General features: G+C 35.3%; 1 protein-coding gene across 2 annotated transcripts in view; it reads right to left on the bottom strand.

The window, feature by feature from the left end:
• The window catches only part of Usp32 (Ubiquitin specific protease 32), an 808,142-nt gene that overhangs the window by 715,646 nt on the left and 67,480 nt on the right, over nucleotides 1-25,016 (bottom strand). For both annotated transcript variants that reach the window (XM_090413901.1, XM_090413902.1), the window contains exons 2-4: nucleotides 18,850-18,977; nucleotides 6,307-6,412; nucleotides 349-470 (exon numbers count right to left, since the gene is read on the bottom strand). In XM_090413901.1, the coding sequence (XP_090270027.1) occupies nucleotides 349-470; nucleotides 6,307-6,412; nucleotides 18,850-18,977 (356 nt within the window). The remainder of the gene's footprint in view (nucleotides 1-348; nucleotides 471-6,306; nucleotides 6,413-18,849; nucleotides 18,978-25,016) is intronic.

Here is a 25,016-nt window from a genome sequence, read left to right as displayed (position 1 = left end):
ATCAGGCTTCCAAGTTTCTAAAAAACAATCTACAAGAAGGCATGCTGAAGATGTCAAATGAAATATTACTACAGGAAAACAATTCCTATTTTAAATTTTTTCACAATTTTTTTTTTTTTAGTGGAATATATCAATATAAAGTGTTTACAAACTTGGTAAGCTGTAAATTAGGATTTTAAATACTGAATTCTTTTTGTTATACTCTTCTTTGCATATCATTCAGGTGGATGATTAATGATTCCATTGAGACAATGAAGCATTCATTAAACTTAAATAGAAATACAAATGATAATGCATTTATTCATATTTCAAGCATAACTGAAAAACTAGAACCTGTGTTAAACTTACATCACTAAAGAAATCGGCAACAGCTTCAGATACAAAACCACCATCACAAGCTTGTATGAGTCTGACCATATCATCCTTAATGACATGAGTTCCAGCTTCATTTGCACAGAGATTGAATATAACTAAATGGAAATAATATAGATATTTCATGATTTTGGATGCATTCAGTAGTTCAATATTATTGATTATTCTTATCTTAATGATTAAGATGTTTTAAAGGAACATGAAGCAAACATAACTTTAGTATATTTCATTCTTGTTACAAAGCCATCAATAAGAAGAGACAAGAAGATTGGGTGACAGCAGTTGAAATACGAATCATATTAGCATGTGTGTTTACTTGCTTGTATCACACTCACAGCTGAGTCAAGGAGAGATTACAGTATTAGAGTTCAATAGAAGGGAACAGAAGAACAAATTGTGTGAGCTCTGCATATTAGAGTTTTGGGAGTTCAGGGCCTTTCTGAACATCAGTTCTACATTGAATATGTGAAACCTCGAAAGTCTGGTCTAGGACAGCATAGTATTGACACTAAACACAGTATTCTGTGGGAAGTATTCTGTGGGTATGATCCTGACATGCAGATAAACAAGTTATTATTCCTCTTTGTAAGTCTTTGATAAGGATTCATCTGAATTACTGCATACAGATATGGTAGCCCAGGTTTCTTGCAGTTGTGAACGAGGTGGAGCATATTCAATGACCAAGATGGTGACAGGTCTGTGTTATGCTCCATATAAGGACAGACTGAAGAGTTGTTGACTACAGAAGCTAGTTGATCAACAGATAAGGATGGGATATGATAGACACATAAGTTGCTTAAGGGAATTTATAGGATTGATGTGTAGGAAATATTTCAGCACGCAAATAATGTGACTGAATAAGAGTGTGATTAGCGAGGAGTGAGGATTAAATTTTTTGCTTGGAGAGCAATGAATGAACGGAAGAGATCAATCAGTTGCACATGCTTTGTTAGTGAATGATTTCAAGATGAAATATGACAGGTATTGTACAGGTATTAAATATCAATTAATTATTGATAATTAATTTTTGAAACAGACCTCCCACGATGAGTCTATGGACTCCATGGAGGTGCTCATATGTAATAATAACCTATTTGGACTTTAAGTTCCAGAACATCTCTTTTTATCTGCTTTTTAGCATTCCACATTAAATGTGAAAAAGAGAAGTGGATAATTTTTTCCTTTCTGATGACATGAAGAGATGTCATGACTTATCTGCTTCCTTGCACTAAATGATCAATCTAACCTTTATCATCATCAAATTCCTGCCATGTGCCCTCAAGAGGTGTACAGATATGATAGTACTACATGAAAAATTTACATCATTACTAAATTTCTATCTACAATTTTCCTCCAAATCAGTCTGTTACTTGTCAAGATGCCAACATTATGAAATCTTATATTTCTATCGTCTAAAGCACTTTGTACCGAATCAATCTACCTATATCTTGGTCTTCCTCTGGGTCGTTTTCCTGCCAACCTGGCAGAGAACACTTATTTTGCTAATCTTTCCTCGCCCATTCTGTTTAAGTGACCATACCACCTGAGATCGGCTCTGCTAACGCATTCCTGGATGCTGCAATGTCAAGTTCTGTCCTAATATCCTCGTTTTTAATATATATTGCCATTGATGCCATCTGTTCACGCCTCTAATCTTTCTCAAGACACTCATATCTGTAGTCTCTAGTCTTTGGTCAAGTGTTTTACTTCTGACCCAGCTCTCAGATCCATAAGTTAAAACTGGTTTGAACACTGTCTTGTATACACCTAATTTAGTGTTCCGACTAATTTCTTTCTACATGAAAAGAGAGAAATTACTTGTAACACTAAATTAGCTGTATTAAAACAAGACAGTGTTTTAACTTATGGATCTGAGAGCTGGGTCAGAGGTAAAACACTTGACCAAAGACTAGAGACCGCAGATATGAGTCCTGAGAAAGATTAGAGGCATGAAATTTTTCAAATTTTTCATGTAGTACTATCATATCCTGTACACCCCTTGAGGGTACATGGCAGGAATTTGATGATGATGACTAATTTCTCTCTTATTCCATATGAATTTATTCAGTTGACTTTCTACCATACCAGCTTTGTTGATTCTGTTGTCTATTTCTATATTTAATTTATCATCTTCACTAAAAATCATACCTAAGTAGCTGAAATGTTTTACTTGTTCCACAGGTTCTCCGTTCACAACACACTTGACATTTTCAACGATTCTGCCTATTTTCGTTGTCTTTGTTGTTTTATTGCTGACCTTCATACCATATCTATTACAACAGTTATTCAATCTTGTAGATTTGTAGCGAATCTTGTAGATTTGTAGCAGATTTATTTAGAAATATAGCATCATCCGCATAAAGCAAAGAGCTGACATTAACATCTCCAATTTTGATATCATGTTTAATACCACTTTCCTTCATAATGTGATCCATATAGATAATGAATAACAGAGGGGATAATGTACACCCTTGTCTCACACCAGATTTAACATTAAACCATCTTCCTGTACTTCCTTCAATTCTAACTGCTGACTTACAACTCAAATAAAGACCAAGTACTGCTTGATATAATGCTCCATTGACACCATATAAATGTAGCATATTGAATAGCTTCTCTCTTGGCACCTTGTCATATGCCTTTTCCAAATCGACAAAACTTAAATACAGATCTTTGTTATATTCCCATGATTTCCCCACTATTTGTCGTAAAGTGAAGATCTGACCCTAACAGCCTCTATTTGACCAGAATCCAGCTTGTTCTTCGCCAAACTTTTCTTCCACAATTCTTCTCAACTGTTTCTCAAGTATACTTGCATAAATCTTACCAGGAACACTCAGTAGGGAAATACCTCTGTAATTCTCACATTCAGTTTTATTTCCCTTTTTATATATGGGTACTATGAGAGCTCTACTCCAATTATCGGGATTCATCCCTCTGTCCAGGCATTCGGAACTATGCAGTGCAGCCACTGTAAGAATTTTATACCACCATACTTCAGCATTTCTGGTCAAATATCATCTACTCCTGTTGCCTTTCCACATTTCAAGCCTTTGATGGCTTCTTCTACTTCAAGTATGGATACGTATTCCTGACTGTATGCCTGTTGAGTGTTTTTTACCACTGTGCTATCACTGCTTGTTTCATTTAGCAATTTTTTGAAGTAATTACTCTATACTTCAAGGATATCTTTTTCTCCCATTTTCATGTCAGCTTTATCATCTCTAACTCCTTTTACAGCACTCTTTCTTCTATTTCTAAGCTTCTTCAACAACCTCCAGAATATTTTGCCACCTTCTTGATATTTATTTTCTATGTTCTTGCCAAAGTCCTCCCATGACTTTTGTTTAGCTTTCTTACATTTGTCTCTGTATTCTCTAAGAGCACAAGCTGACTTATTTGACAGGAACTTTTGATATGCTTTCTTCTTTTCCTTCACTGCCTCTTTAACTTCCTGTGACCACCATGGAGATCTAATTTTTCTATCCTTGCAGACAACTTCACCACATGCCTCTCTAACTGACGCAACCAGGGTTTTCTTCAGGGCTTGCCACTGAATCTCCAAGGTTGGTTCCTGTTCTCAAACTCTTTCACTTTTTCTTCAATAATCTTTGTGCGATTTAGTCTACAGTTCACATTTGAGAGCTGCTCAACTTTTATTCGCTTTAAAACTTTTTTACATGTTCTTCTTTTCAATATAAAATTCAATTTTATCCTGCTCAAGACTAAATAGTGATCACTTCGAATTTCAAATCCTCTGTACACTCTGGTGTCCTGCAGCAGGGAGAAAACATCACTATTAACAATAACATAGTCAATGAGACTTTTCTCATTTCTTGCCTCTTCTCTCCATGTGAATTTGCGCACATTTTTATGTTGGAACATTGTGTTAGTAATAACCAGTCCATGTACTGAGCAGAAATCCAACAGATATTTGCCATTATTATTAGCTTTGCTCTTTTCTCCAAATTTTCCCAAAATATCTTTGTATGTCTGACAATCATTTCCTACTCTGCTATTTAGATCCCCAACAAGGACCAACTTTTCCATTTTCATTATGTCAGTTGCTTGTTCTAAAGCATCAAAAACTTCCTCCACTTCTTACTTAGTAGAACCTTCTGTTGGACCATAGGCACAAATAAGTCTCATTGTACAGTTCCCAATTCTGATATTTGTCCACATCACTCTACTTGAGACTGCCTGCCATTCAAGAAGATTAGCCTCGTATTTTGTGTTGAATACAATGGCTACTCCTTTTTTTCCTTGATTGTAATTGCCAGAATATAACATTTTGTATTTATTGCTCAGAAAGATCTCACCAGTTTTGTTTTTTTTGTTTCAGTCAACCCTATTATGTCGATCTGGTACTTATCCTAATTCCTCAGCTATCTCCATTTCTTTGCAATTCAGGCTTCTTATGTTGATAGTACCAGTCTTTAACTGATGTTGAGTTGGGATATGTTTTCAGATTTGTTCCAGTAGCTGACTTTTCGCTATTCGCCCTGGTTCTCTGCCGAAAACAACGGGGGCCTTGTTTAACCAGGCGACACCCCAGCCGGCATTAAATTTTTTCATGCTGTACCATCATTTTGTATTTTGGTTTAAGCCAATAAGAATACAATTTGGTCGGCTAAATCCCAAATTGCCAGCCCATCCTAGTTCGTTCAGTATCCAAATAGATACCCAACAGGGTAGACCACGAGAAGGTGAGGATTGGACATTAGGTCAGAAGCCCTGGTCGGTTCTCCACATTCCTTTAAAGGCTATGTGGAGGTCTCCTCTAAGTTATACAGCTTTGACCCTTAAGCACCCCTCTAACCTTTATTAGTTGCAATTTACTGTTCTTTTTTCATGTACCATTTTGTTATCATCCATTAATGGAATATTTAACATGTATTCCAAGAAACTGTCACCTTCTTATGGCATCTGATCATTTCAAATTATCCATTTTTTGGCATTCCACATGAAATGTGAAAAAGAGAAGTGGATAATTTCTTCCGTTTTGATGGCAACTGAAGAAGTGTTCATTGTGCTGACGTAAAACATGAAGTAGTCTTTATAGTCATCCAATCTGATATACAATCATGTTAATTTAATCCTAATGTTTTCATAGATATCATTTGTAGTATGTGGTTAGATAGTTAAATGCCAATAACCTATCTTTAATAATACAAAGGAAGCCACATATCTAAAAGTATATTCCATGTTATACACTAATAAACTGTATTATATACATAAATAGAATTAGTAGAAGTATGCAGCCACATATATTTTCACTCTCTTTTGCTGTATATGTGATTTCATTAATGGACTGTACATATTTACTGTTTCTGTTTTAGTTCATGGGAAGTATATTGCAATGACAACAACTAAAATGCTAAGGACTTACCAAATATCTTAATAAAAAAAAATTAGAAATCAATATCCTAGAACAAACTACTGTGTATGTATTCAATTTTTAGCAAACTTCCAAATTACTCAAAAAAGTAAATGTATTTCAAGATTTTAATTCTAAAGAGCCTCCATAGTTCAGTTGATAACAATGATGTTCTCCAGATGGAAAGACATGGGTTTGAGTCTTGTCTAAGATGCAAGAAATTTTCTAATGTCTTTTCAAATGAAGATGAGTTAGCCCATCTCATATGGAGATGAGAGGGTTTTCTTTGCAGGAAATTGAAGTTTTTCATCTTGCAACACATACAAACTGGCCTGAAAATAATAAACACAATTGGCAGAATTCTCAGTCGGATGGCCTTAACCATCCATATAATGAAATTTTTAGAAGCCATTATCTGGCCATGATAAATGCTGAGCTTAAAGCTTAGGAAATGTAAAGATTTTATTCCAAATACTCTCACATTTGGATAACATTCGATAAGGAATTTAAACATTAAACAAACTTAAATGTTGTAAACTGTTCCATTAGGTACTTACATTTAACTTTCTCTTCTCTCTTGCCTCTTGTAAGTAGCACCAAACCACACAACAAGTCTTTGAATGTTATACCCTTATTAGTACCACCACATGCTTGAAAGATGTGCTACCAAGATACATATACAAATTAAAATATACATAATAAATATACTATAATTATACTATAGAAAAAATACAAGAAAATGAACACATTGAGAAACAATGGAATAATATAAAAGAAATTATTGCATTAGCAGTATATGAAAGTCTAGGGATGCACAAAAAATATCATAAAAATAAAACAAAGTACACATATGGGACAATGAAATAAATTCAATAATTGAAAATAAAAAGCTGGCCTTTAAAAGATGGATAAGTAAGAAAAAACAAGATGAAATTCAATATATATATATATATATATATATATATATAAAAATATGGACAACAGTCAAAAGAGAAACCAGAAAGAAACAGAGAAAGCTGGGAAAAATTTGTATACCTAGAAAATGATATATACAAAATAAGATCCAATACAAATAAAATACTTCTTCTTCTGCAGCTTCTCCCATTTAAGTGGGGACTGTTGATGATGAGTCTCCTCCACATCCTCCTGTCTTGGGCTGTCACCACATCCAGTTCTTCATCCTCAAGTCCTCTTCTATCAGCTCCCCCATCTCTTCTTTGGTTGTCCACTTCCTCCTTCCTTGCACATCCATCTGCATGACCCTTCTTCCCACATATTCATTCTCCCTCCTCATCACATGACCAAACCATCTCAACCTTGCCTCCTGTATCTTCACTCCTAAGTTCATAACTTTCACTGTTCCCCTCACATAGTCATTTCTCAGACGATCCTTTCTGGTCACACCGCAAATCCACCTAAGCATTCTCATCTCTGCTACTTCCATCCTGCTGATGTTATTTTTCTTCAGGGCCACAGTTTCTATAGCATACATCATAGCTGGCCTCACTACTGTCCTATAGATTTTGCCTTTCAGATTGATCGACACCCTTTTATCGCATAACACTTCAGCCATCTCCCTCCAGTTCCTCCAACCCGCTTGTATCCTGCATCCCACTTCCTTCTCAGCTCCTCCATCTTCTTCCACTGTTGAACCTAAGTATCTAAAGTTCCTCACCTTCCTGATGACATTTCCTTCCAGCTCCAGATCTGTCTCCTGGCCGCTGCCCACTGTGCAACACATATACTCTGTCTTACTTCTGCTCAGTCTCATACCTCACTCTTCCAGTACTTTTCTCCATCTTTCCAGTTTAGTTCCCCCTTCTTCTCTTGAATCTGCACACAGCAAGATGTCATCTGCATACAACATTGTCCTCCATCACAATGTTAAACAGAAACAGACTTAATGCTGACCTTTGATGCAAGCCAACTGTTACCTGAAAACTTTCTGTCTGTCCAAGACAGGTCCAAACACTTGTCTTCACGTTTCTGTACTTCTCCCGCAACAACCTGACATATTTCTCCAGAACCTTCTTCTCCCTCTTACACCTCCAGACTTCTTGCCTTGGCACTCTATCGTATGCTTTCTCCAGATCAATAAATGCCAGATGTAGCTCCCGTTGTTTCTCTTGAAACTTTTCCATCATCTGCCGAAACCCAAAGATAGCATCTGTTGATCTACCAGGCATGAAGCCAAATTGTACCTTTGCAATATCCACCTCCTTCCTCAATCTTCCATCAAGAACCCTTTCTAGGATTTTCATTGTGTGGGACATCAACTTTATTCCTCTGTAATTTTTACAGTCTTGTGCATCCCCTTTACCCTTGTAGATGGGGACAAGAGTACTCTCCCTCCATTCCTCAGGTATATTTTCCTGTTGGCAAACTTTCATGAACAGGTCAATTCCCTCTTCCCCCAGTGCCTTCCATGCCTCCACTGGAATCCTGTCGGGCCCACTGATTTTCCATTCCTCATCCTCTTCATGGCCTCCGTCACTTCCACTCTACTGATGTTCTGCACCATCCCCTCAGAAGGCTGCCCATATTCTCTGTGAGTCCTTGCATTTTCCTCATTCAAAAGTCCCTCAAAGTATATTCTCCATCTGTTTCTTATGTCCACATCCCTCCATAATACTCTTCCTTCAGCGTCTTTGATCTGCCTCACATGCAAGATGTCCTTTGCTGCTTTATTTCTACATTTCGCTAGTTGGTAAATTTTTCTCTGTCCTTCCTTTGTTTCTAATTGATCATACAGATCTTGATATGCCATGGCCTTTGCCTGTGCCACAACTCTCTTGGCTTCTTGCTTTCTCTCTCTGTACACCTCTCTGTCCTCTTCCACTCTCGACTCATCCCACTTCTGCTTTGCCTTCCTCTTAGCTGTCACTGCCACTTGTACATTATTATTCCACCACCAACCCTCCTCCTGCTCTCTAATCTTTCCAGATGTCTCACCAATCACCTCGATTACACAGCTCAGGATAACTTTTGAATTATGTTTCCACCAACCTTGTACACTTTCTAGTCCATCCGAAATCTTCTCTAACACCCTCTCCCTAAAACAATTCCTCACACTCTCTTCTTTTAATACAAATAAAATACTAAAGCACATAAATGCAGATATAAAAGAAATTGCAAATATAAATTACAAAAGAAATTTAAAAGAATTCTTGGATTACTTTACAAATCTTTGAACAGTTAATACTAACATAAAAAAAAATATAAAAAATTATACCAAAAATTTACTAAATGCTTAAAATGATATAATAACAATGAAAGAATTAAAGGACAACCTAAGTAAAATAAAAAATGGTAAATCAGCAGGATAAGATGGGATAAACTCCTAACTATAAAAATTTGCAGGAAAAAACATCAGAGATCATTAAAATTTCTGAATAAAATATATATAAATGAACAAATACCAATAGAATGGAATACAAGTATAGTAATACCTATATTTAAAAAGGGAGATAAAACAAAACCCGCTAATTACAAAGGTATTAGTTCACTGAATACATGCTACATATTATTATTATTATTATTATTATTTGTGACACCTCCAAGGCGTCCAAAGACTAATCGGGAGGACACCTACAACTGTCTCAACCAGTACACCGAACCTCTACTACGAATCATCTCCATCAATGCCATCTACCGCCCACCTCCACCACTACCACAACTAGCATTTTTTGTCTGTAAATTGCGTGTGTTCTGAAGGGCTGATTTGTCTGTATGCAGGATGAAAAACCCGAGTTTCCGGGAGAAAAAATCCTGCTACCTCCGTATGAGATCGGCTAACTCACCTTCGATTGAAATCGTCCAGATAAAGATTCCTCCCGTCGCGACGAGAATTGAACTTAGGCCTATTCCAATCGAAGGGCGCAATGTACCGTCTTTCTTCCAATTGCGCTAATATATTCCAATATATAGTAGAATACTTAACGAAAAAATATTAGATCTGTGTGCGGTAATCTAGATAAGGCCTTATCAAAACCTTATAAAGAGGAATAATAACCCTGTTTATCTGCATGTCAGGATGTTATTCAATAACCAAGTAATACTATGAGCTGTTTTAGACACTTTTGCAATATTACAACTGACTGATTTTTCCCTTTCGGTTGTTTCCGACTACAGGTGACTTTGTAGGCTTTGCCCAAAGTATTACTGGTGAGATTTTTACAGGGTAGTTCACCGTTGCTTTACCCAACCTCCCTATTTTATCCGGGCTTGAGACCAGCATATGGCTGGGACATATTCACGACCATAATCCATGTGTGTTCATGGGACCGGTTTGCCTGTTATGGGGAACGAAAAACCCGAGTTTCCAAGAGAAAGAACTCCTCACCTCCGTATAAGGCCAGCTAACTCACCTTTAGTTGAAAGAGACCAGATAAAGGTTCCACATGTCACTGATGGGAATTGAACCCAGGTCTTTCCAACACCAAAGGGCTTCATCTATACTGACTGAGCTATGGAGGCTATTGCACAACTGTCCTCTGAAATTCAACTCCATATCCACCAACATCCCTCCCCAAATCCCTGGCTTCATCAACTTCCTGGAATGCAATTCCATCAACATGGAATTCAGCTGGTAATTTTTTCAGTTCTAAATGCATAACCTCACACTTTGCCACATTAAATTGACATCAATTCTTTGTCCATACTCCCAGTCTATTTAAATCATTCTGTAAAATATCAATAATTTTTTTTTGACTATTGCTGTATTATCTAATTTTGCACCAACAACTAAATATTTCCCCTTAAATCATTTCCTATGTCATTAATGAGCAACTTAAATAGTAGTGGCCAAGTACAGAGCTCTGTAGCATGCTACTATCAGTCACAGGTCTTCTACAGGAATCTGCCCTGTATAAACAACTGTTTAGTATCTGTCCAACAGATAAATGAATTTAGAAAAGGATGCTCTATAATGAATGCAGCTTTTTATGTAAAACTACTTATAGAAAAAAGAAGAGAATTTAATTTAGAAACTTATCTTTTGTTTATAGATTACGAAAAAGCGTTTGACAAAGTAAAAAGATATACTCTTTTTACGCGATAGATACGTTCCTAAAAATTACACGTAAATAGAATTTGCATAAAAAGAACTACTGACTCCATACAAAAAGTGAAGATTGGTTCCAAACCTGAAATATAAACAAAATAATGAAAAAAAAAAAAAAAACATTAAATTCGTTAGGCTCATAAGATTTTTATTTACATTTCATGGAGAACACACATACATAATAAATTTTAATAACTTTAAAAAAAGCATTCATTTCAGTTGTTTGCTAAGGATTCTATAAAAAAAATTGTTATTAGCTATCAGTTTCTGACAATAAACGTGAAAGCTTTAGTTTTCGTGAGACTGTAATATCACTAGAACTACTAGATATGGCATTATCGTCATCGACTTCCACCTCAACTTGTGGAATTCTTCTTGTCATGTCTTGAACAAAAATACCACTGGTTGTTTCAGTAGTTTTAGGCATGAACTCAGTTATTAATCGCTGTGTTGATGCTTTAGATAAGTCACAATATAATTCTCTATATGAAGACATTAACAACTTAAGCTCATGTGAAAACTTCCCAGCACGTTCTTCATTTGGATCATGTCAGGCAAAATAATTGCCTAAATTACTGGCCAGTTTAAGACCTTCTTTAATAATATCAGCGGTAAAAGTAGGATTATCTGGATCATTATCTTCTTTGCTTTCAGGAGTCTCAGAAACAATCTCCACTATTTCGTCTTCGCTAAGAGGTTTATCAATTAACAATTCTTCGATATCTGCCGACGTAAGATAATCGAATCCTTCTCTGCCAATTTCACATGCCAAACTTATTATACTGGGGAATTCTGCAGTATGATTGAAGGGAACAGGAGCATTCTCTTTAACACATGCAGGCCAAATAGCTTTCCAACATGCATTCATAGTTTCTGGTCTCAATTCAGATAATGATAATCGAACCTGATCAATACAATCCATAATTGAAAATTTTTCCACATATCCATAACTGAGTGTTTCATCGTAATTTAGCTTGTTCGAAACGTACTGAAATGTTCATCTGACATAATATGTTTTAAAAGTCGCAATTATACCCTGATCTAGAGGTTGTAGCAATGATGTGGTATTGGGCGGCAGAAAAAAAAATTGCACATTTGGGTGTTCTATGGCAGGATGACCGGGTGCATTATCAAGAATCAAAAGCACTTTAAATTCGAGACCCTTGTCATTCAAATAGCGTCTAACTTCTGGCACAAAATGTTTGTGGAACCACTCAGTGAAAATATCAATGATTACCCAAGCTTTTTTGTTGGCCATCCAATGAACTGGCAATTTTTGAAAATCTACGCCTTTCACTGGCCGTGGTCTTAATGATCAATTTATGAGTACTGGTTTTAACATCCGATCTCCTAAAGCGTTCGAACAAAATAGGAGTGTTATGCGATCCTTTGCTGCTTTGAACCCACCAACAGTTTTTTGCATTTTTGATACGCAAGTTCTGTTTGGCATTTTTTTCCAGAAAATGCCGGTTTCATCCATATTCCAAACTTGTTCATGAGTGTAACCTCCATCTTCAATTATTTTAGCAAGTTTTTGTGGAAATGCTTGAGCAGCTGTTTCATCAGCAGAAGCCGATGAAATTTTTATATTTTACTTTTAATAAACTTAGCCAGCCAACCATTGCTTGCATGAAATTCATATTTTTTCCTCGATTGAGATGAAGTATCTGGCTGCAGTTTTTTAATCTGTTCATAAAATCTCAATGCTGATTGCTTGATGGAATTTCTGCCAACTGGCATTCTTTTTTGTACATTATCTTCTATCCACATCACTAAAGCTTTTTCGGCCTTTACTAGAACAACATCTCTTGTGTATGATGACAATTTCGCACTCAATTTTGTACCAGAACATACCGCTTTTCTAATAGCCTCTTCATTTTTCTTTATATATCTGACAGTTGATTCACGGACTCCAAAATGCTTACCCACAGCCATCGCACCTTCCCCAGTTTGAAGACGATCTAAAATTTGAATTTTTATATCCAAGGAAACGGCTTTCCTTTTTTTTTTTTTGGTTATCGACAACATCATGTGAGGGCTGGATTAATATCTTCAGTTAATGAAATGAAAGTTTGAAAATTACATATAGCTTACCATTTGTTATTTCTTGGCAAAATTATTAATTTTATAACACGATTTTTATTTTGATTTCACTTAAAAAATGCGAATACAAAAAATGCGGTAATTGTGTTGTCTACTCAAACACCAAATTCAAACTGATAAGAGCCGTTTTTTTATGTGCAGTCAGTTATGTAATTCGGGGAATTTCCAATAAATGAAATTCGTAAGAATTTAGAATTTTCTTAATTGAAATGAGAATGCAATTCTACAAAATTCTGAGAATTTTGTAGAATTACGGATTTTTTCCTAACTTAGACTTTAGGTTGGTCGCGTAAAAGTGAATAAAAATCGCGTAAAAAAAATTATTTTTGATATCCCAATTCGCGTAAAAAAAATTCGCACAAAAAGAGGTTTAGGTGTACACTGTTTGATATATTACAAAGAACAAATATACCATTTTACTACATGCAATATTGAATATATATATAATAATGAAATAAAAATAAATGAAAAAATGTCTGAAAAATAATCTATAAACCAAAGAGTAAGACAGGGATGTCCTCTGTCTTGAACACTTTTTAATATTTAGACTAATGAAATATTAATACAGTGGAACACCTTAAATAATCTAGGTACAGAAATTTCCCAGAATAACAAAATAAATATGCTATTATTTGCAGGTGATCAGGTAATATCATCAGATAAAGAAGACAATTCACAAAGAGCAATATATAGTTTAAACATTATAGCAGAACAGTTTGGAATGAAAATTTCCATAAATAAAACTAAAATAATGGCATTTTGTGGACAAACTCCAGTTAGAAGTAAAATAGTTATTAATAATAAAATAATAGAACAGATAAATACTTTCAATTATCTTGGATGTGAAATATCACATGAAGGAGAAAACGAGAAAATTAAAAATTTCAAAATTTTTACAGGTTATAGGCCTGATAAATAGAACACTCAATCCAAATATCGTACAAAAAGAAACGTGCTTGAAAATATACAATACTAAAGCAGTCCCTACATTATTATATGGCAGCGAAATTTGGGCAATAAACAAACAAAATAAACTAAGAATAAATACAAGTGAAATGAGATGCATGAGAAGAACTGCAAAATACACATTATTAGACAAAAAAAAAAGAAAAGAAAGAAATAAAAAGAAAAAAAAAACTAAACAATTACAAGCAAAACTGGACAGAACATGTAAACCAAATGACCAACACCCGATATCCTAAACAATTAATAAAATATAAACCAACTGGAAAGAGAAGGCTGGCTAAACCTCAAAAGAGGATATTAGATGGATAATGAGACTGGAACAGATCAATATGGTCTATATCCGTAACTGGCATTATATAATGGATATACTATATTATATTATTATATTTATAATAATAATATATAAGCAATGTCAGTATATAAAAAACTAGATGTGTTCAGCCAATTTGAATGAAAAAACTGAAATCAAACTCCATGTACTAGTTTACTTCATTTCACTTTGAAAATAAGAAACTAGACCAAAAAAACATGGATACGATCAGAGAATCATATAAAGGTGTTTTCATGCCTATTCATGCTTATCCTTTTTCAAGCAAGTCTAAGTTAATTAATCTCAGACAAATCGGGTGAGATTTCTCTAAAAAGCTTTTTGTTTCCACAAACTGAAGCTTAACTATTTCATCTACAAGTTACAGTACAGCAAATGGAAGGCACTGTTACATTTATTTAAGTACTAATAATAAGATATTCTGAACTACTCAGGATATGTTATTAACATGAATCATTTGGAAAAAAAAAACAATTTATAAGGACTGAAGTCACTATTGTTTTATAGCCAAGTTATAAAATAATGTTTGTCATGCAATAAACTATGGCTATAAGATGCCTTGGTAACATACCACTAAAAAGATGAATTTTATCCAGATATATATTCTATATTTACATCACGTATATGCCTTTTTATCAGTACTTTTGATTAAAGAATTCAGTGGTCTGTGAACTGTTTTTAATCACTAGTTTCTCATCAGAGATGGCGAAACATTCTTAATACTGCTGAAAGTTGCATTTTTTAATAAATGAACTGATATTCTGTGTGTAAATCATGATTATAGAAGAATGAGCCTGAAAGTCTTTTTAGGTTCTCAAAGAATACAATTTGAAGGCAACTCCAATACCATCATAGGTTGGATTCTTTTCTTTTTTTTCCCCAAGCCTTTAAAAAAGTAATAGCTTTTTCTCCCCAAGGCAAAGCATTGGTTTCATAACCGGACTATAAAATATAAGATAATTATTTTATCCTTTCTTTTAATAATTTTTTATGATAAATGAAGCTTTTTAATTTTATCTTCTATAATTATGATTTTGGCACTAACTGAGAGGTTTCCTGTGGTATTTCTGCCTTGTCTCTTATGAGATATACCAATTCCAATGCGAGCAGAAGTCTTAATCAAAAGTAAGGTGAAACAACAAAATTACATGATACCACAGTAACAAACTTCATTAAAGTTGATTACTGTGGTTATTATGTAATTTTTTTTGCTTTATAGTCATGCCACAAGTACCTTTAAAGATTAGAAATAATGTGAATGGGCAGCACTAGGCAACTCTCTCTCTCTCTCTCTCTCTAGCTAGCAGCTATATTCTTATAAACCTTTTATGCTTGAAACTTTAAGTTAAGAAGTCAACCAATGTTTCTTTGCTTAGTTATTATATAGACATTTTTTTTTTAAATGTGATTTTATACAATTCCATACTATTATTACCATCTAACATGAATCAAAACTGAAGTGGCTCGTTTAAATTTTTAATACAGATCTAAATGCCATACTTCATCTCAACTGACAGAGCCAGATTGGCTGATGTACATACACTCCGTTTCCAAAAATAGGATCTGTATTTCAAATGCAAATACCTTTCAAACTAAACTGTTCATATGTTCAGTTTCTTTTTGTTTAATACACAAGACAAGAAAAAAAAAAAGTGAAGCCTCCTTAGCTCAGTTGGTTTCAATGGAGCTTGGTTGGAAAGACCTATGTTTGAATCTACCTATGATGGAACCTTTTTTAGGACTTTTTCAATCAAAGGTGAGTTAGCCAGTCTCATACAGAGGTGGAGGGTTTTTCCTCCCAGAAACTCAGCTTTTTCAAACCTCAAAACAGGCAAACAGGTCCTGTGAATACACATCTACAGACCCAGAATACAACTGGAGAAGGCAGGCAATAGGAAACCACTTTATTAAATAGTGTGCTTGAATGTTATCCTTTACAGGACAGGACAATGAGCAAATATGAGAAATTGCAGAAGCAGCAAGAGATTAGCAGGACTGAGAAGAGAAAGAATCAGATTGTCTGAAATGAGGAGTAAGTTACATATGGAGACAATGATCAGGTGAGTACTTAATGAAAGTGTAAAAAATCATGTTTCCCTAGTACAAAAATCCACCTTTATTAGTCACACCATGTGGATGGCAAAAGGTAAAGCAAAAGAACTGTCTTGGTTGGCACAAATGATTTGAGAGGCAAGAAGTATTCCATGAGGGAGAAGTAAAGGAGTTGTAAGAAGAAGCAAAACTGAAGAGTGAGAAAAGTGAAGACCAGGTTTCCTGTCTTGCTATGATAGAGGCAAACCAAGCAAGAGAGCATTGGTAGCAAATGAATCAATACATAGGTGTGAAGAATGAACGATACAGGATTTGTTGATCTGTGTTTGACGGAAAGAAGGATTTGTATAACGTTGATGGACTGCACCTAAATGGTTTTGGTGTTAGTTGCATCTAGAGAGGGCTTTGTTCATCAAGCATGTTAAAGCTCAAATTCAAGAAAACTTAAGAAATTAGGTGGAAGCAGTTGAATTTGCTGAAGGCATGAGATGAGTGAGTATGAGAATGACCCAGTGCAGAATCTAGTCTCTCAAGTAAAAATATTGAATAGGATAATTAATTCAAGAAGTAAAGGTGGGTGGGGGCCTAAAGAGATGCTGCAGTTTCTATATACTAATGCCAAAAGTATCAGGAACAAGAGAGGAGTTTATGGCCTTGAAAAACAGTGACTGCTGGGAGATGTTTAGTTTCTTTTTTTTGTTGGTTTTTACTTATGTTAAGCAACCTCCTGAAGCTGTCAGTCATACTGACAGTGAAACATGTCGAGGAAATAACATGTAGTATAATAAAAAAAAGTCTAAAAATAAAAACAAAGTTAGAACACGAAGAACCCTCACAACCAGTCTACTTCTATGGGAAAAATATGGCATCTGAAATGATTTAACCTTGCAGCCTTCCTAGATTTATCTCCAGAGACATCAATAAAGGTCAAAATCGGTCTGGATAGTGACCTTTTCCTATAATGTTTTTGCATTATAAGATACTGAGGCAAATGAAGTCAACAGTCTCTATGTACAAATAAACAAGTCATGGAGATACCTAATGCACAAACATTGTTTGCTTATGTTTGGGTAAAAGATTAAAACAGTATAATTTCTTGTCAGGTATAATGTACAATATATCATCCCCATATCTCTACAATTATGCCATTCAATGGTGCTACTTTTCTTGGGGAAAAAGGTATAGATAGAAGTCATTACCAGGGGACTAATCCCCTTTCAATCATCCCCTGAGGCAATTTCTATATGAAGCATTTTAAAGAAAATGCTCTTAGCACTGCTAGTCTCAAGACAGCCATCACATTAAGATGGCTGTCTGATGCTCTGTATTTGGCTGCATGTCCCAAACATATTAATCACTTTTCTCCATCACTTCAACAGCAACATCTCAGAATTTAATTTAGATTATAAAATAAAATATATATATATATATATATATATATATATATATATATAAATAAAGTCTGCCCTCTCTACACCTTAGCAACATAATTACTTAATGGTACTCTTTCTTGCAGACACAAAACTGTCTTGTATTTATTCACAAACAATCCCATAATTTTCCTTCCCAACAATATACTGTATTATTTAAACAAAAATCTCAGTAATAAACAGATATTATTTTTATTATTTGTGATACCTCCAAGGAGTCCGAAGACTCATCGCGGGAGGACACCCTGTACAACTCTCCCTCTCTACTACTACACAGAACCTCTGCTACCAAGCGCCTACATCAATGCCATCTACTGCCCACAACCACCACAGCTCGTATTTTTTGTCTGTAAACTGCGTGTGTTCTGAAGGGCCGATTTGTCTGTATGTGGGATGAAAAATCCGAGTTTACGGGAGAAAAAAAACCCTGCTACCTCCGTATGAGATCAGCTAACTCACCTTCAATTGAAAAAGTCCACATAAAGATTCCTCCCGTCATGACGAGAATCGAACTTAGGCCTTTTCCAATCGAAGAGCACAAAGTATCGTCGTTCTTCCAATTGCACTACGGAGGCGCTTAAAAGAAAAAGAACTGCTACCCCTGGCAGGACTCGAACCCGCAATCTCCGGTTTAGGAGACTGATGCTTTATCCATTAGGCCACAGGGGCTTGCTTAACGTGGCATGACTAATAATGTGGATTTTTGTACTAGGGAAACATGATTTTTTATGCTGTCATTTCCAAACATCATAAATGTTTGGAAGTAACCAGCGTTTTCAAGTATCACCAGCTGCTGTCAGTCAATATTTCTGAATATTCCAGTACACCTACAAAGTTCTATTTCATCCCTACTGCCAAACATGGAAACATCACTGAGCATGCATAGTATGTACAAATGCTACCTCTAATATATATTATTCCCCTATGAAATGCTGTAAATACTTAACTCTATGCACTTATTGTTTAAGTATGAAAGACTGAAATTACTTCCTAATGAACCAGTGATCTACTGTAAAAGGTCACAAAATTTTGTAGTTGCATAATTACATCTAATTTCCTGCAATTGAAAGGAGTGTCTCCCATGACTTATAGCATAAAAAGTAAGAAAACAGCATAGCTGTTATAAATAAAATCTAAATACTTATATTTTATACATTACCTCAGCTAATTTCAATGGTACGAATTCTCCTAAAACCTCTTTGATGAAGGCTTGTCTTGTTATGATACCATTCAGGTTGGAAACGCGTTCAAATGCAATTTTTAGCCGCTTCAGTTCTGCATCATTCACTAAAAGTAAGAAAAATTATCTTCAGCATACATAACTACAGAAAAACTAGTAGAAAATCAAGAGTAATATAAGATTAATAAATGTTAATGGCATTCACAAGCGGCATGCTACTAATCTTGACAATTAAAGCTATTTTATTAAAAATTCATGATTACAGTAGGAATATAACAAATAAACAGATATAAAGAGAACTTGTTTATAATTGTTACATCCAAAAAGCTGCTACAAATGATAAAAGCAATAAACCTGTGTATGAACTGCATGAAAAGTAATATACTGTGTTCATAATAGAAATGTGCCAATTTTAATAATGAAAGGGTCCAAATATTAACTTGAAAGAATGGTGCTTTTTTTTTTTTTTTGACTAATAGAGTAACGACGAGATATATTCTGAGTGGTCAGTTTACTAGATATTCATTACTAAAGCAAGCAGCAATCCTTCAAAGATTCCACAGGGTGCCAAAAGCATCACATAAAGATACCAGACTGTGAAACTTGCAGCATCTTCTATTTTTGATTCAGATTTAACTGCTCAGATCACTGTTAAACTGTAAAACATAGGTCTGAATCATGTCTAGGATACAGGGAACTTTTGAAAGTCAGGTTTTTCATCCTGAAAATACACAATTAACAAATATAATGACAATCAAACCCAACCAAAACCCTACCAGCAGCATATTTCACCTCAACTCTCACAGATGCAGAAATGGACTGAGAAACCATTGAAGCAAGTTCAAGTCACCATTATCCTCATGAACCATTCCCAAATTATACAAAGCTTATAACAGGCTGGATAAAAATATAAGCATGAAGAAATGCTCATATGCAACAACTATTAGCAGGCAGTAGAATTCTGATGTCGCTCCAGCTAACTCAAGCCAGTATAGCTTGACGTAATATTATTATTATTAGACCTATAGGGAGTCAAGTACTCATCAATGGAGGCTATATGTCACTCTCACCAGCTGTCATACCATCTCTTAAACTCATTCACATTACATGCATTGACTACTTCAGCAGGGAAACTGTTCCACTCACTAACAGTTCTATGAGAGAAAAATCTAGCTCTCACCTCTTTCTTAATCATACAAATCATACACAAACTTAACTTCCACAGATGTCTCCTTGTCTTCTCCCAGCTTCCATATAATATAAAATTTTATCAACTGATATTCTATTATGCCCTCTCAAAAGTTTATCCTCATAATTTATCAATTGATAAATTTATCAATTTATCCTCATTATCAACATTTAATAATCCCAATATTATCTTTAACTCTCCTTTGCACTTTTTCCACAGCTTCTTTATCCCCTCCAAACCCAAAAAAAGGACCTGACAGATCTTGAATTATTTGTTGATGATGCAAAGATAGACCAAATCTGCACACAGTAGTCCAGGTTCAGTCATATCAAGGCTTTGTAAAGACGCAAAATGACTTCCATATTTTTACATGTCAATGTTCGTTTCAGCAGTGTAATTATCTTCTGGAGTGTGTTTGCAATTTTTGCTATATGGCCCTTGAACTTCCCATTCCTGTCCACTACAATTTCAAGATCTCTAGGAACGTCACTTACTCCAAACATAATCCCACCAATATAATATGCAAATGAATATCTCATCATGCCAAAGTGCATAACTTTACACTTACTATAGTTCGCCCACCGATTAGATATCCTTCGACACTTCTGTGCATCTCAGAAAAAGGAGAATCCATTCCGATAATAGGGTAATCAGTCCGTATTGTGGGATGAGTTGTTTATTATTACCGGTCGGAAAATTAACTTCTCTTTTATGATTATTGTAGTTAACTATGTTGCTTGTATAACAGTTGGAAAAGTTTACCTATAAAGCATGTGATTTCGCGTGTTGGCGACCAATTCGGACGTCCTTCATTTCTTTCTCCCCTTCAGCATGAATCGACTATTCTTGGAAAGATGCAAAGCAGGGACCTACAAATGGTGGGCGAACTATAACACTGAATTGACATCCATTATTGTTTGCCCACACCTCCAGCATATTCAAAGCATATTCATGACAAGGCAATCAAAGATGCTACTGTTAAATGCTGTATATCAGTAGCATCTCTGATTGCCTTGTCTATCTTTGCATCATCATCAATAAATAACTGAAGATCTCCTGCAGGTGCTTTTCAATATCACCAATATATAGATTAAACAACAATGGTCCAAGGAATGATCCCTGGGGCAAACTACTGGTCACTTTAGGTCTGCCAGATTAGCATCTCTAATATACCACTTTCTATACCTATCCAACCCAATAATCAACATTCCAATCCCATATTCTACAGTTTATGCAACAGTCTTTCATGTGGTATCCTATCAAATGCCTCAGCAAAATCCAACAGTATCAGTGTATCAATTCCCTTTATTCAACTCAGCCATAACATTATTACAAAATATAAGCAAATTGCTCAGATGTGACAATCCATTAGTAAACCTAAACTGTTCATTCCAAAGTATGGCTTCTTAATACGAGTTTTCTGTATATTAGTCCTTACTGACTTCTCTAAAATCTTCACAATCACTCTAGAGATACTGCTTGGTCAATAGTTAGATATATCAGTCACTGTCACCTTTGAGCAATAGAATTATCATACATTCTTTCCATTCCTGTGGAATCTTCTCTGTTCTGAGACTCAAATTACATAGCCTGGACAAAGGAACAGCAGCATGGGATTGTGCACTGTCATGAATCAAAACAGCTCCAGAGCTGAGGAAATGTTTTTTGTTATGAACAGACTGCCGTTTTATAGGATCTTACAATAAAGACTGTGTTTATAGTTGTTCGTTGAGATAAAGTTAATGAGCAAAACACTATAATCTGTCCCTAAACAGGATACAAGTAATTTTCCTGGAGGCATATGCTTAAATTTCTTTGCAATTGGAAATCCACTATGCTGCCACTGCATCGATTGCTGCTTACTCTCTAGTGTCACATGAGAAATACAGATTTCATCTCATGTCCCAGAATGGTTCAAAAATTTGCCATTTTGTTTATGATTATCTTTCAAAAAGTTTAATATATGTGTTTTATTTTGTGATAATCAGCAAGCATTGTTGGCACCTATCTTGCAGATAATATGTAATACTGCCAGTGTTCCACTATTTTGTGTAGGTAAGGAATGAGAAATGTAATAAATTGTACTCAACTCAGAAATTGTGAATTTTCTGTTTTCTTGAATCTTTTCATTCACCTTGTCAAGCAGATTAGCAGTGAGCAGCAGTCAGTTCGGTTTTTATCATGCACATTCATCCTTCCTCTGAACATCCTATGACATCTCATGATTCCATCCTCATTGCAATTTTTTCCATACTTCAGTACTAATTTACCAATATTGTTATTCTTGTAGATAAACTTACATGTGCATGATACATAACTGATCATTTTTAGAGAAAGACAAAATATACTATCATATTAATTAAAAAACTAATCAACACTTCCATAATTTCGATAATGTTACAGTGTCATGTGTAGGTATATATAAATAAAATAAAATTGATAAATAAAAAGGAATATGGATGAGGCACATCCAGACTCTAAGTTCTGATCATACATTCCAGTGACAGGAGGCCTGTACAGTGATCTTGCAGGAGTCAAGTATACAACTGATATATTGTCAGTTCTCAGGCTATTTTTAAGTTCACTATCATGTCATAAAATTAGTAAGATAAGAAAAACAAAAATCCAGTTATGAGATAGTCAGTGGTAAAATTAATGGATGCCAAAAATGTTCACTTAAAATTTATTGGCAAATTAACTGTTAATTTTTAGGGAAAGGCAACAGGTACGATTATATTAATTAAAAAACATTAATTAATACTATCTATATTTCGATAATGTTACATTACCATCTTCAGGGAATATAAAAAATAATGATACGTGCAGGCAGGCACTAACACTGAACAAATATGGCTGAAGACAACAACTGAAGTAGGTCCTAGAATCCTAAAAGGTGCCTATTGGGCTAAATTGGGTAGTAGTCTTGGCTGTTGGGTTGATGTTCTAAGAATGCAAGCTTCCCATATTTGTGGCAGTCTCATGCATCCAAATTTGTTGAGGTTTGGGGAGTTTTTTTTAGAGCTGAGGCTGATTCTAGGAATAATCTCTCATATTTAAACTTGCTGCGGTGTAGTAAGGTGGCTTTCTTCCAGCGTATTTTATTGGGGGTCCAAAGCATGATCAGCAAGTCCTGAGTGGCTGTATTAGTGGAAACAGATAATCCTTATGTTCAGATATCCTGATATTAGCTGTCCTGCCTGTTTGCCCGTAGTAAGACAGTTTGCAGCTACAAGGGACCTGGTATACTCCAGATAGGTCTAGGGGAAGTGGCTATTCTTTGGGGGAGCAGATAACAGATGCCAATTTTTTTATATGGTTTGTAACAAGTTGTCAAATCATATTTTTTTTAGGATTTTTGTTAACTTTTCAGACGTACCCGGAATATAAAAAATGATGATAGATTTAGAGTAGTCCCTGTTATGGGAGGGGGGGGGGGGGGTTGAGGTTAATTAGTTTTAATATTTTTTGGATTTTATGGGGGTTGTAGCCATTGGCTACGAAGGTGTTAAGAATATGGTTAAGTTCAGTGATAAGGGCATTGTTATCTGAACTGATTAATTTTGTCCTGTTATATAGGGTTTTTATAATCCCATATTGTTGGAAGGGGCGATTGCTAGTGAATGTTTAGTCTACCTGTATGTGCAAGTTTTCTGTAAACAGAGAAAGCCGGGGATCCATCAGACTCGCGTGTAATCAAAGTGTCTAGGAAAGAGAAATTGTTATTGTTTTCTTTTTCCATGGTAAACTGGATCCTGGGGTGTTGATTGTTTAAGTGTGATAAGAAGTCGTGGTGTATCCAAGCCATGTGGCCAAATAGCGCAGCCAAACAGTAGGTTTAAGTGAAGCTGAGTTTAAGGCTTTTTCTTCAAAGGTCTCCATAAAGAAGTTGGCCAGAGGTGGAGAGAGTGGAGAACCCATGGTTGTCCCCTCTATTTGTTTATAGAATTTTCCCTGCCAAATGAAATAGCCCGAGTTCATGGTGAACTGAAATAGGGCTGAGATATCGGGAGAAATTTCTCTTAGATGAAGTCCAAAGTAACTTTGAATGGGACATTGGTGAATAACGAGGAGACATGAAAACTGACCATTATGTCAGTGTGTTGGAATGAGAGGTTTTCTATACTGGCTTTAAAGTGGGCTGAATTTTTTGTGTGTGAAGGTGTGTTGCCAGTATATTGTGTGAGCACTTTGGATAAATGTCTGGCTAATTTGTATATGGGGAATCAATGCCATCCACAATGGAACGTAATGGCACATTCTATTTATGGATTTTTGAAAGTTCATATATTCTGGGGGGTTTAGAGTTAAAAGATTTTAGTTTGTTAGTCATTTCCACAGTCCAAGAAGTAACCTTCTTCATCAGAAAGGAATTCCAAAAAGTAAGATGTAAGCACATCAAAAAATTCGAAAGTTTAAAAAAGAACTCAGCTTGCAAACCTCAACTACCTCTCAACACAGTAGTAAACCTGTCATCCCTTACCTTGAAGCCTGAAGCAATCAGCACACTCTCCCTAGGCCACAACTTCGCCGCAGCACCGAAAAAAATACCTTCTGAAGAAATACTGATTCAGGTAGAATGTGGTATCCACTACCTTCCCAACCATATTGCCAACAATATCAGAGTAGATGTAGCCGGTATTCTTACTCAAGCTAAACCTCCAAAAAGCAACCTATCGAAAGAAGAATTCAAAGAGCTCTACAGGAAATAAAAATTAACAGTAAAATAATAATTACTAAAGCGGACAAGGGAAATGCCACGGTAGTTTCTAAACAAAACTGACTACATAGGTAAGCTTTCCTCTTTACTATTAGATCAATCTACTTACCTCCCGATAGAATATGATGCCACCAGCTCCCAAATCAGAATACTCCATAGGCTCCTTAAGAAGGTTACTTCTTGGCCTGTGGAAATGACTAACAAACTAAAACCTTTTAACTCTAAACCCCCCAGAATATA

Source organism: Typopeltis vanoorti, chromosome 24 (assembly GCF_054136105.1).
Source record: "Typopeltis vanoorti isolate ZY-2024b chromosome 24, IOZ_Tvanoo_1.0, whole genome shotgun sequence".
In the NCBI taxonomy this organism is placed as follows: Eukaryota; Metazoa; Arthropoda; class Arachnida; order Uropygi; family Thelyphonidae; genus Typopeltis; species Typopeltis vanoorti.
This window is presented reverse-complemented; position numbering and strand designations above follow the sequence as displayed.